The sequence below is a fragment of the Neophocaena asiaeorientalis genome, unplaced genomic scaffold, assembly GCF_003031525.2.
Source record: "Neophocaena asiaeorientalis asiaeorientalis breed wild unplaced genomic scaffold, Neophocaena_asiaeorientalis_V1.1 scaffold182, whole genome shotgun sequence".
Lineage (NCBI taxonomy): Eukaryota > Metazoa > Chordata > Mammalia > Artiodactyla > Phocoenidae > Neophocaena > Neophocaena asiaeorientalis.
The window spans coordinates 1,757,165-1,768,905 of NW_020174648.1; the positions used below are offsets into that span (position 1 = coordinate 1,757,165).

General features: G+C 40.6%; 1 protein-coding gene across 2 annotated transcripts in view; it reads left to right on the top strand.

The window, feature by feature from the left end:
• Nucleotides 1-50: 50 nt before the first annotated feature.
• ABL2 (ABL proto-oncogene 2, non-receptor tyrosine kinase) overlaps nucleotides 51-11,741 on the top strand; it is a 101,162-nt gene continuing 89,471 nt past the window's right edge. For both annotated transcript variants that reach the window (XM_024758796.1, XM_024758797.1), the window contains exon 1: nucleotides 51-457. In XM_024758796.1, the coding sequence (XP_024614564.1) occupies nucleotides 301-457 (157 nt within the window). In that variant the 5' untranslated portion in view covers nucleotides 51-300. The remainder of the gene's footprint in view (nucleotides 458-11,741) is intronic.

Here is an 11,741-nt window from a genome sequence, read left to right on the forward strand (position 1 = left end):
TGTCCCACGCTCTCCCAGTGCTCGGTGGTTTAAAGATGGCGGCGGCGGCGGCGGCGGCGGCAGCGTTAAGGGCGCGGAGCCGCGGAATGGGGAGGGAAAAGGAGAATCTGTGAGGCGTCGAGAGGCAGCGCGGCGGCTGCTGTGAGGAGTCGGGTGGGGAGACGCCGGTGGCCGGACCGCTCAGGGCCGGGGCCTCGAGTGGGAAGGAGAGGCCGGAGCAAGCGCCTGGAGCCCGAGGCCGGAGCCGAGGAGGAATGTGACCACGGGTCGGCGGGGGCGCGGGAGTACGCAAGTGCAGGGATGGGGCAGCAGGTGGGCCGCGTCGGGGAGGCTCCGGGGCTTCAGCAGTCGCAACCCCGCGGGATCCGGGGCAGCAGCGCAGCCAGGCCCTCCAGCCGCAGGCGGGACCTGGCGGGGCGCACCGCAGAGGCCGGCTTCAATATCTTCACCCAGCACGGTGAGTGTGTCCGGGAGCCGGCGTGAGGGCGTGGGGAAGGCCGGAGGTGGGGTTGGGGCGGGGTGGGAGGCAGACAGGCAGCTCTAGGGGGTCGAGGGGTGGAGGGGTGCCCAAGAGTGGGGGCGGAATCTGCTGCCATCTGGGCCAGTCACGGTAGGCGAGTCATACCCCTCCCCCCTCCTGTCTCCAGCCTGGCTGGCAGCTCCCGGGGGCGAAGGAGGAAAGAGAAGTGGTCTTAGGGACCTTGGATGGACTGTCTTCTGCACTGGGACGCGACTGTGGGGCTCGGGGAAGACGGTGGATAGTGTCCTCAGGGGAGAGAAGGGTGAAGGGAGGTGTGAGTTCAGTCCAGGTGTTAGTAGAAATCGGTCGTTAGCGAAGGGAGCATGAGTTGTGCCTCGAGGGATTGGGAAATAGGAACTGAATCTCAGTAGGTAGTGGCCTTTGAAGTATATACGTATAAATCAGGCAATGAGTAGTGTCAGGATAGTGAACAGTGTCCTGAAATACCCTTCTACGGGAAAGATAAGGGTAGTATCTTAGCACTTTGAATTTCTTTTTTTTTTTCAAACTGGAAATGAAGGGCTTTGCCAAACCATCCTCTGTTCTGCTCTTTTGAGTAGGACACATTTCTGAGATGGCTGGCAGGGGTTAGAGGTTGGTGGGCATCATTAGGACTTTGGATACAAACAAGAGTTTTTCTTCCTACCAGGTGTGCATATATACATATATATATACACACACACACACACACACACACACACATATACATATTTACATCCTCTGTATGGTCTGGAACCTATTACTTTGTCCTCATTATCAAGGTATTTTTAAAACAGTTGTCTCCAGACTCGTGATCACGTACTCCAAGAATTTATGTATCTTTATTACTGTACTAATGGGTAACTTAGAAATGTACACAGAAACAATTTAAGAAAGGATGAGATGAAAAAATAAATATAACAAGAGTTCTAATAAATTTTTTCCAGCAGCCCAGTGGATCCTTTTGCATTTCCTCTGAGCTGCATCCACACCACTTTTGAGGCCACTTGTCTAGAGGAAGGGAGAATGGAGAAGGGGGGATAAAACCAAAAGTAACCTTCATGGAGTTGAGATACCCTAAGACCTGAGAGAGGCTGAAGAGATAGATGTGACTTCTGTGTAAAGGACTGGCTAGTTGAGGTTGGATGAGAGGTAGCAAACTGGACTTTCACTGAAGAGGCATATGGAAAATAATAAAAGATAAAAGAAGGTATTCTGTACTGTGTAGTGTAGGGAAGACGAGGAAGGAAAAGAAGTGTGAACTGTTCCTCAGAAATGGAGTTTTGGAGGAAGTTAAGACAAATGATAGTATGCAGAGAAAGAGATGAATCTTAGAAGCTGTGACTGCTAGGTGAGTTGTATCAGAGTTCTGGGTTTGGACTTTGTGAACAACCTGAGTTTCCTAATGGAAGAGGTATAGGTGATTTGGGCCATTCAGGAGTTACATGTCTACTCTAAAAGATGTGAGTGAGCTTCTCTTCCAGGTATATAAACATTTTATGAAGGTGCCATATAAGTTAGTCTGTATTGAAATCAGTTCCAGAAACATAGGAGCAAAGAATGGGTAAATAGGTTTCAGGGAAGAAATGATCCAAGTAGCTTTGCTTTGTGGGACGTGTTAGTTATGTATTAAACTTGGCCCAGTAATGGTGATCCTCTTCCTCTAGCATCTATTCAGGATGTAAGATTTTCTGAGAAGGAGGAGGTCATGAAGAATGGAATAGGACGAGATTTTGAAGCATGAATAGGATTTGCATCTGTGGAGCAAGAAAAAGAGGGCAGGCTGTGCAGGAGAAACAAGTGTGAACAATTGAAATGAACGTAATTTGTTGATGGAATAGTGAGGAGACACATCTGTCATGAGTTAAGCAACTCCTCTAGGAGTGAATCCTAGAGCAAAAATTGAAAGAATCAAGTTCTGGTCTTGGCTCCACCTGGCTGGGTGATTTAGTCACTTAACATTTTTGGGTTTCTTTATCTGTTAAATGTTGGATTGGATGATCTCTAAGGTACCATCTGACTCTTAAGATGTTATGATTCTACTGATAATTGAGAAGCAGTGGGAAGAAAACTTTGAATACTTTGGGTTATTGAAAATGTGGCAGAGGAGTTTATATCCATTTACCTGATTGGTTAGTTTATAGGCTATGTAGAGAAAGCCAAGTGTTAGGTGCTGAAAGCCTTGGCCTTGAGCGGAGGCAGTGGCAACAGGTGGGGTGAGTTTGAGGGATATTTCATGCATTCAACAAAGAAAAGTTTTTTGAGCACCTATTATGTACTGGGCCCTGGGGATGTTGCTGTGAGTATAACAAGGTCCCTGTCCTTGTGGAACTTAAGGATTTTATGATTTGGTTTAGAGGATGAAAGAAGAAAGGACGACTTTGGAATACTTAGGCATTCTGCCTGGATTTGAAACCTGGCTTGACTGCTTATTATCTTTGTGACCCTGGACAAGTTATTTAACCTTTTTGTGCCTTGGATTCTTCATTTGTAAAATGGGGATAATAAGAATTCCTGGTAATAATAGTACCTAGATTAATGAGTTAATATGTACAAGGCACTTAGGATAGTGCCTGGCATGTAGTAAGGGCTAAATATGTGTTGGCCCCGGCCATTACTACTACAACAACTACTACAATTAAAAATAGGGATGAGTCAAAGATAATAAGTTTTGAAATTGGCTGTATTGACAAGTTTGGAAGTTAGAAGCTGATTGAAAGGACGGGAATAGGGTAAGTTTGTTGCCAAAGACTAGTATGTAAAGAATAGAATTGGCAAATAATATAGGAAACAAAGATTAAGTGAGTACTGTTTTTAGACAGATGGGTGTTTATAAACTTCTATAGCTCAGAGTTTCTCAACCTTGGCAGTTATTGCCATTTTGGGGTGGGTCTGTTGTGGGTCTCTTTGTTGTGGGGGTCTGTCCTATACTTTGTAAGATGTTTAGCAGCATCCTTGGCCTCTGCTCACTAGATGCCAGTAGCACCCCTTTCTGGCAAACTACCTCACCACCACCCCCCACCAGTTGTAACAACCATAAATGTTTTCAGACATTGCTAGATTGCCCCTAGATGAGAACCACTGCTTAGAAACACATGATAAATTCTGGTTTGAATGAATAAATTCAATTAGATTCAAAAGCTTCTCAGTGGACCTGTTGTTTGACATTTACACAAAAAACCTGGCAACTAGTGTACAAGTCACTGTCTTGAGTTTCAGTATTGAGGTATTAGCACATAATTTCATATACGAAAGTTAGGTTTGACTGTTGAGTTTACATGTAGGTTTAAATATAGATTAAATATTGTATGTAGTCAGTAAAAATGTATGTGCGTTACAGAAGTGGGTTTATCAGAGTCCGTGATTTTTCTTCTGTAGATAAAAGAAATGGTGTTTTCTCATTGAAAATGGGAATATTTTTTTATTAATATGTAAGTTGTTATAATAATTTGCTTTGCCAAAAATGCCTTTTGTGAATGTGATTTAGAAGGAATAAAAATAATTGGGCTGTTTTTTGGTATGAAAGAGGTGAGTGCTGTGTGATTTTTCTGAAATCTGCTATTGAACCTTTTTGGTGAGCTGATGTTTTGTGACTAGTAATCTAGGGTTGAATACCTCCTTGTCTTTTTAATATCTGACATACATTACAACAGTTGAGTGATTTCACTTCAACTTCTTTCTCTCACTCATTTGCTGTAAATGCTATTAAAAATTAACCTTAAATTGTGAAGTTTTGAGTAATAAAACTTTTCCCTTAAACTCATCAGTTTAAGTGGTCTGATTTCTTTATTTAGGATTTGTAGTTCATGTTTTAGTCTTTGCAGAATGAAAGATGTCGGCACCACAGGTTGAAAATGATACTGTAGAAAAGAACAGGAAGGCCGTTGCAAGGGAATTTTAATTATGGTGACCTAGTATAGTGGCTACTGATTCTTATGAGAACCAGACTTTTAAAAAGAAATCAGCTGTTAGGTTTTTGTTAACCTCCAAATCTGTGTAAGTTACAGGTATCTGGGTGTGTCTGTATTTTTAGAAAAGTGACAAAATAATTTGTGGTACAGATTCTTTTATCACAGCCCAATTGACAGTAAGGTCCCAGGTAAATTTTGAAGTCTGAAGTTTCTCCTTAAGGGTCTTGCTTTAAAAAGAAAAACGAGCATCTTTTCCCCTTGCAATTACTATACTATATCATTTTTTTTTCTCTTTACTCTCTCTGTCAAAATCAGTAATGATGACATTTGTATAGTTTTTTTTTTTGAGTTTATGAACACCTTTTATGTCCTTTATCTTATTTGATCTTTACAATTACAGTTGGCCCTTGAACAACATGGGTTTGAACTTTCAGGGTCCACTTACAGGCAGATTTTTTTCAATAAATATGTACTATAGTTTTATCGCAGTTGGTTGAATCCAGGGATGCCAAACCTGGATATGGAGGACCACCTGTAAAGTTATAAGAGGATTTTCGACTTCGTGGATCGTCGGTGCCCCAACCTCCGAGTTGTTCAAGGGTCAGCTGTACTCTGAAATAGGTGGGGACAGATGCTAATCTTCCCATCTTATAGATGAAGAGTTAAGAGAATTAAGTGACTTCCCAAGGGCATACAGCTGTTAAGTTATGGGCCTGAAAACTCAAGCCTTTGTCTCCAAATCTTGCCATAGTGTAGAGATTTAGAGAACATGGGTTTTATTTTATTTTATTTTTTAAAATGCATTAAAAATATTTTTATTTGGTTGCATTGGGTCTTAGTTGTGGCAGGCAGGCTCCTTAGTTGTGGCATGTGAACTCTCAGTTGTGGCATGCGTGTGGGATCTAGTTCCCTGACCAAGGATCAAACCCAGGGCCCCTGCACTGGGAGCGTGGAGTCTTAACCACTGTGCCACCAGGGAAGTCCCAAGAAGATGGGTTTTAAAATTAGATAGAATTGGGTTCAGATCCTGCCTTGTGTCTGACATTAGTAAGTGGTTTACAACTCCAACCTCAGCAGGTTGTTGAATTAAATGATAAAATTTTGTAAGGCTCTAAGTGCTCAGTAAATGTAGTTTTGTTGTTGTCATTGTTACTTACCTCAAGATGGTTGTCAAGATTACATCAGTCTAATGTGAAAATGTTTTGTAAACTAACTCAAATACTGCTGTTGTCATCACGATAGCATGCTAAAGTGTAGAATTGTCTTAGCATTTATATATATATATAAAATTAATTAATTTTTGGCTGTGTTGGGTCTTCCTTTCTGTGCATGGGCTTTCTCTAGTTGCGGTGAGCGGGGGCTACTCTTCATTGCGGTGTGCAGGCTTTTCACTGCGGTGGCTTCTCTTGTGGAGCACAGGCTCTAGGCGCGTGGGCTTCAGTAGTTGTGGCACACGGGTTCAGTAGTTGTGACTCGGCTCTCGAGCACAGGCTCAGTAGTTGTGGCACACGGGCTTAGTTGCTCCGCGGCATGTGGGATCTTCCTGGACCAGGGCTCGAACCCATATCCCCTGCATTTGCAGGCAGATTCTTAACCACTGTGCCACCTGGGAAGTCCAGCATTTATATTTTAAGTCTCTGTTTTGTTTAAGTCTCTATTTTTCTCTGAAGTGACTCTTGATTATTAAAGGACTTTCAGAAAGCAGCAAAAAGGTAGGGAAATTTTGGGGATCTGAAATCACCTTAGACCTGCCTTCCTTGAGGGTAAATGTTATCTTCTTAGGATTATTTGTCTTATGGGTCTTTCTTACTCTTTTATACTGTTGTTTTTCTTCCTTCACAGAAGTTGAACTAGAAACACAGGCCAAGGCACATGTAAAGTTTAGGTTGAGACCTCATTCTAAGCTGGCACATTTGTTTGCTAGTTAATATTTAATGATTTTTTATATTGTAATCTCCTTCATCTGACATCCTTTAAGAACTTTTTGTGCCTCCTTGTATTATTTTTACCTCTGGTTATAAAGTTTCTTGTTAAAAGCATTTTTTTTTTTTTTTTCGCGGTACACGGGCCTCTCACTGTTAAGGCCTTTCCTGTTGCGGAGCGCAGGCTCAGCGGCCATGGCTCACGGGCCCAGCCGCTCTGCGGCATGTGGGATCTTCCCGGACCGGGGCACGAACCCGTGTCCCCTGCATCGGCAGGCGGACTCAACCACTGTGCCACCAGGGAAGCTAAAAGCATGTTTTAGTAGAACTTTTATATTCTTAATTTTGTGAGTCAGTTTGGGCTTTTTCTCATATACTATGTGTATAAGATTTCAAAATACGTAATGTTAACCTCATCAATCTTAACAGATTTCTTCTGGAATAGATAAATTTGGAGTGTCACTGTTGATACTTCACCAGATCATATAGAACGATTTTCAAATTTTAGTGTGGAGACCCAGATTGTTGGGTCCCATCCCCAGAGTTTATTATTTAGGTCTGAGGTGGGATTTGAGAATTTGCATTTTTGATAAGTTTTCAGGTGTTGCTGAAGGCTGCTGGTTGGGGCCACACTTTGAGAACTGTTGGTAATGTGAGATTAAGAAGAGTGGTGGATCAAAAGTAATTCAAAGATTGTCAGTTGTCAGAAAACATAATGTATTAACTCTTCTACTTAAAACTGGTTCAGAAGTCCATTTGTTGCAAGTCTAGTGTCCACATGCAGGTGTCCACTGTCTTATGCCACTTTTTTTGCGGCAGGAAGAGATGCTTTGGCCTCAACTTTTTTTCCTTAAATCTCTAAAAGTTCATATGTAGAAGGTCTGTTGAGAGGTGCACTTTTGAAAGAATCTTGTATCAGGAAAAGGGAGTTAAGACACACAGAGTTCTGCTGACAGACTTAGAGTGGGCCTTAGTCCCTGGAAGAAGCTGTGAAGAAATAATTGCCACTTATTGAGTGCTGTGTGCCAGGCATGTTCTGAGTACTTAATTGCAGGGTTTTTTTCACTTAAACCCCATAAAACCTTGCTTGCTCAAATTGAAAAAGATAAGAGACCAAAGAAATTGGGATACCTATTTGTGATTCTGTAGTTATGTGTGATGATGCCTAGTTTCCTTTTGGAGTTTGTGTATATGTACATATGTATATGTATGTGTGTGTATATAGGAAGATTTTTAGTGTTTTTTTTTTTTTACCCTATCTCTCTTGAGACCAATGATGAGGGTTTCAGAATGGTAGACCAGGGTTAGATCTATATACTTACTCTGTGGCTATGGATTGAGACTTAGATATTATGGCCTAACAAATGGAGCAGTAGGCGCTCACAGTGCAGTTTGAAATCTCATGGTAATGTTGAACTATTGGCTTAACCTCTAGACTTAGTATTACTAATATTTCTTATTTAAAGACTTTATATCCCCCACTCCCTCTTGATAGATTACAACTCTCCTTTTCTCCTTGTATTGGAATCTGTGTAGCCACTTAAAGTGATCTATTTAGTTTATTAATATGCAACTTATAAAGACATTTCTTTTTCCTTTTTAAGTAGTATGATAGAATTTAAAAAAAACTAGTTTAACACTCAAGTATTTTCTATGTTTCTTTATTCAGTTATTTTACAGTAATTGCCTGTGTTAATATCTCAGAATTTTTAGGTATAATTTAAAATTGCTGTCCAAAAGAATGATGTTGCTTAAGTAGATATTGATGAACACTCTCATGAAACAGTTAATAAACTAGTCTTGTGTGTCGGTGAGTGGGGAAGTGTGATGTTTTGTATAATAACTGTTGGTTACTAATCTCAGCCTTTTTGGGTTGAGGGCATAATTTCAGTATGTAAATTTGTGATCATTGTACTAATTAGAATGATTTCTCAGTTCTTTTCTTTTTTTTAAATAAATAAATTTATCTATCTATTTATTTATTTTTGGCTGCATTGCGTCTTCGTTGCTGTGCACGGGCTTTCTCTCATTGCAGCGAGCGGGGGTTACTCTTCGTTGCTGTGCACGGGCTTCTCATTGCGGTGGCTTCTCTTGTTGTGGAGCACGGGCTTTAGCGCATGAGCTTCAGTAGTTGTGGCTCACGGGCTGTAGGGCACAGGCTCAGTTGTTGTGGTGCACGGGCTTAGTTGCTCCGCGGCACGTGGGATCTTCCCGGACCAGGGATCAAACCGTGTCCCCTGCACTGGCAGGCGGATTCTTAACCACTGTGCCACCAGGGAAGTCCCAGGTCAATTATTTTCAATTGAACTCTCACTCAAATAAATGCACAGATAAATGCACATTAACTATAATACTGTGACAGATTTTATTTTGGTCGCTTAAAAAAATGAGACCTATATTGAGCTTCTTCTCTGTCTTTGCTTTGTTCTGTAAATGCGCTGAGTCTATGGTGGTGGTACTGCAGGCTCCTCTGTAGTGAACTCTGCCAGTATTGGCTTTTGATCCAGCAGAACACAAAGCTCAGCTGGCCCAGGCAATTTATATTCCCTGGTTTGCTTTTCCAAGGAGAGGGAGGGTTTAGAAAACCTTTCACTTGATGTGGTCAAGGTCAAAGAAAATTTTCTGTGGCTTAATATAATATACAATATGTACATATACAGTTTTGTTAACATGTTCCTTTCTATATGCTAATTCCAGCAAGTTAAAATAACAATACTGAGTTAGTACTAAAGATTGCCCGTTAGCATTTTGTGGTTCCAGATAATTACTAAGAAAACTTGGTAATTTTCTTAGGAAAACTTAAAAATTTTCCTAAGACTAGCAGTACTAACAGACGTAATTCATATCACCGATCTTTTTCTTATAGGAAAGAAGCGTTGACACTTGAAGGTTTTTGTTATAGTAGCTTTCTTTTATTAATGTTGAAATTTGCATTTTTTAATTGTGTGAAAATATATAAAGGTATCTAAATGTAAAAAAAAATAAATCAATACAGAAGCATGTAGATTAGACGTGAAAGTCCTCTTTGATGTTCCGACCCATGATCCATATTCTCTTGTTAGAGGAAACTACTGTTCATGGTTTGATACGTTATCTTCCCAGAACTTTTTATGTATTTATATTTATGTGAGGGCACATATTAATACTTCTCTTGCCATTTCATAAATGCAAGTAAATGCATTATACAGTATGAATTTTTTTCTCTCAGATTTGTTCTTTGTGTTTAATATGTCTGGAAGACCTTTCTGTGCCAGGATGTGTACATTTCTCATTCTTTTCAATAGCTTTATAGTGTTCTGTGCTCTTGATATATATTTTAACCATTTTGTTTAGATGTTAACCATTTTCTTATTGACAAATATTTACAAGATTGTTAAAGATCTCCTGTTTTCCTCATATTTTTCTTATTACCAGCTTGAACCTTTCTGAAATTTATATATACATATTTGAGGTTGGAACCAACTTAATGTTTTTCCATTGTATTAGTAATTGAATAGTTCATCAATTTCCACTGCTTTGAAGAGCTGTATTTCTTATGTATTCTCAAATGTCCACAGATCTTTTAAAAACTCTTTCCATTCATCTTTATTTCTTCCTGCACATTGTTAACATATTTTAATTATGGTAACTATATTATAAGCTTAAAGTATATATGTTTACCTGGGTAGCTCCCTGTTATTGTGTTACTTTTCAAAGTGATGGACACTTAGGTTGTGTCCTATCTTGGCTATTGTGAATAATGCTTAGTGAACGTGGGAACGCAGATATTCCTTCAAGATGCTGTTTTCATTTCCTTTGAGTATAAACCCAGAAGTCGGATCACTGTTCATATGGTAGTTCTAATTTTAGTTTTTTAAATAATTATTATTATTTTTTTGCGGTACGCAGGCCTCTCACTGCTGTGGCCTCTCCTGTTGCGGAGCACAGGCTCCGGACGCACAGGCTTAGCGGCCATGGCTCACGGGCCCAGCTGCTCCGCGGCATGTGGGATCTTCCAGGACTGGGGCACGAACCCGTGTCCCCTGCATCGGCAGGCGGACTCTCAACCACTGTGCCACCAGGGAAGCCCTATTTTTAGTTTTTTGAAGAAAGTCCATACTGTTTTCTGTGGTGGCTGCACCAGTGTACATTCCCACCTACAGTGCAGAAGGGCTCCCTTTTCTCCACACCCTTGCCTGCCAACCCTATCTTTTTTTTTTTTTAAATGATAGTCATTATAACCAGCATGGAGTGATACCTCTTTGTAGTTTTGATTTGCATTTCCCTTGTGGTTAGTGATGTTGAGCACCTTTTCATGTACCTGTTGGTCATTTGTATGTCTTCTTTGGAAAAATGTCTATTCAGATTCTCTGCCCATTTTTAACTTATTTTTCTTTTTGTCTGTCTTTAATTTTTGGCCACACCGCGCCGCTTGCGGGATCTTAGTTCCCTGACCAGGGATTGAACTGGCACCCTCAGCGGTGAAAGCACGAAGTTCTAACCATTGGACTGCCAGGGAATTCCCTGCCCATGTTTTTTTTTTTTTTTTTTGTGGTACGCGGGCCTCTCACTGCTGTGGCCTCTCCTGTTGCGGAGCACAGGCTCCGGACGTGCAGGCTCAGCGGCCATGGCTCACGGGCCCAGCTGCTCCGCGGCATGTGGGATCTTCCCGGACCGGGGCACGAACCCGTGTCTCCTGCAGCGGCAGGCGGACTCTCAACCACTGCGCCACCAGGGAAACCCCCTGCCCATGTTTTAACTGAATTGTTTTTGTGTTATTGAGTTGTATAAAATTCTTCCTCTTAAAGCTTAAGAGCTTGGTAGGTAGATGTTTGAGGAGTCTGTCTTAAATGATTATTTCTCAGTCTTTATATCGTATACCAACTGTCTTTGGTTTTTGGTTGTCCTTTTAGTTCAGGAAATTTTGACTCTTTCCCTGGTTTCCACATTATTACCTTTTCTATTTTCTCTGTTGTCCTTATATTTATAGATTAGTTCTCATTGATCTTTGTTCTATACCTCACCATTGGTTTCTTACTATTATAAAGTTTTATGAGATTTATTTTTGATTTACTTGTGTTGAACTATTACTCTGCTGTAGTCGATTCTTCTATCTTAGCAGTTTTCTGTGGGTAATGTGTGTGAGTAGGACTCTTAGTTACAGGTAGGAGAGACCAACTCCATATTATGTAATACCTAGAAAATTTATATGGAGGCTCAAGAACAGGAATGCAGCTAGGCTGGCCCAAAAACAGGACGTGAAAGGCTGCTAAAAACTCAAGAAATATTTATTTTCTGTCTCTTGTTTTGACTTCTGTTTGCTCACTTTATTCTTCTCTCTTAGACATTCAATTCATACCATACTTGCCTTTTTTTTTTTTTTTTTTTTTTTTTTTTTTTTTTTTTTTTTCTACAAAAAAGGATTTTTTA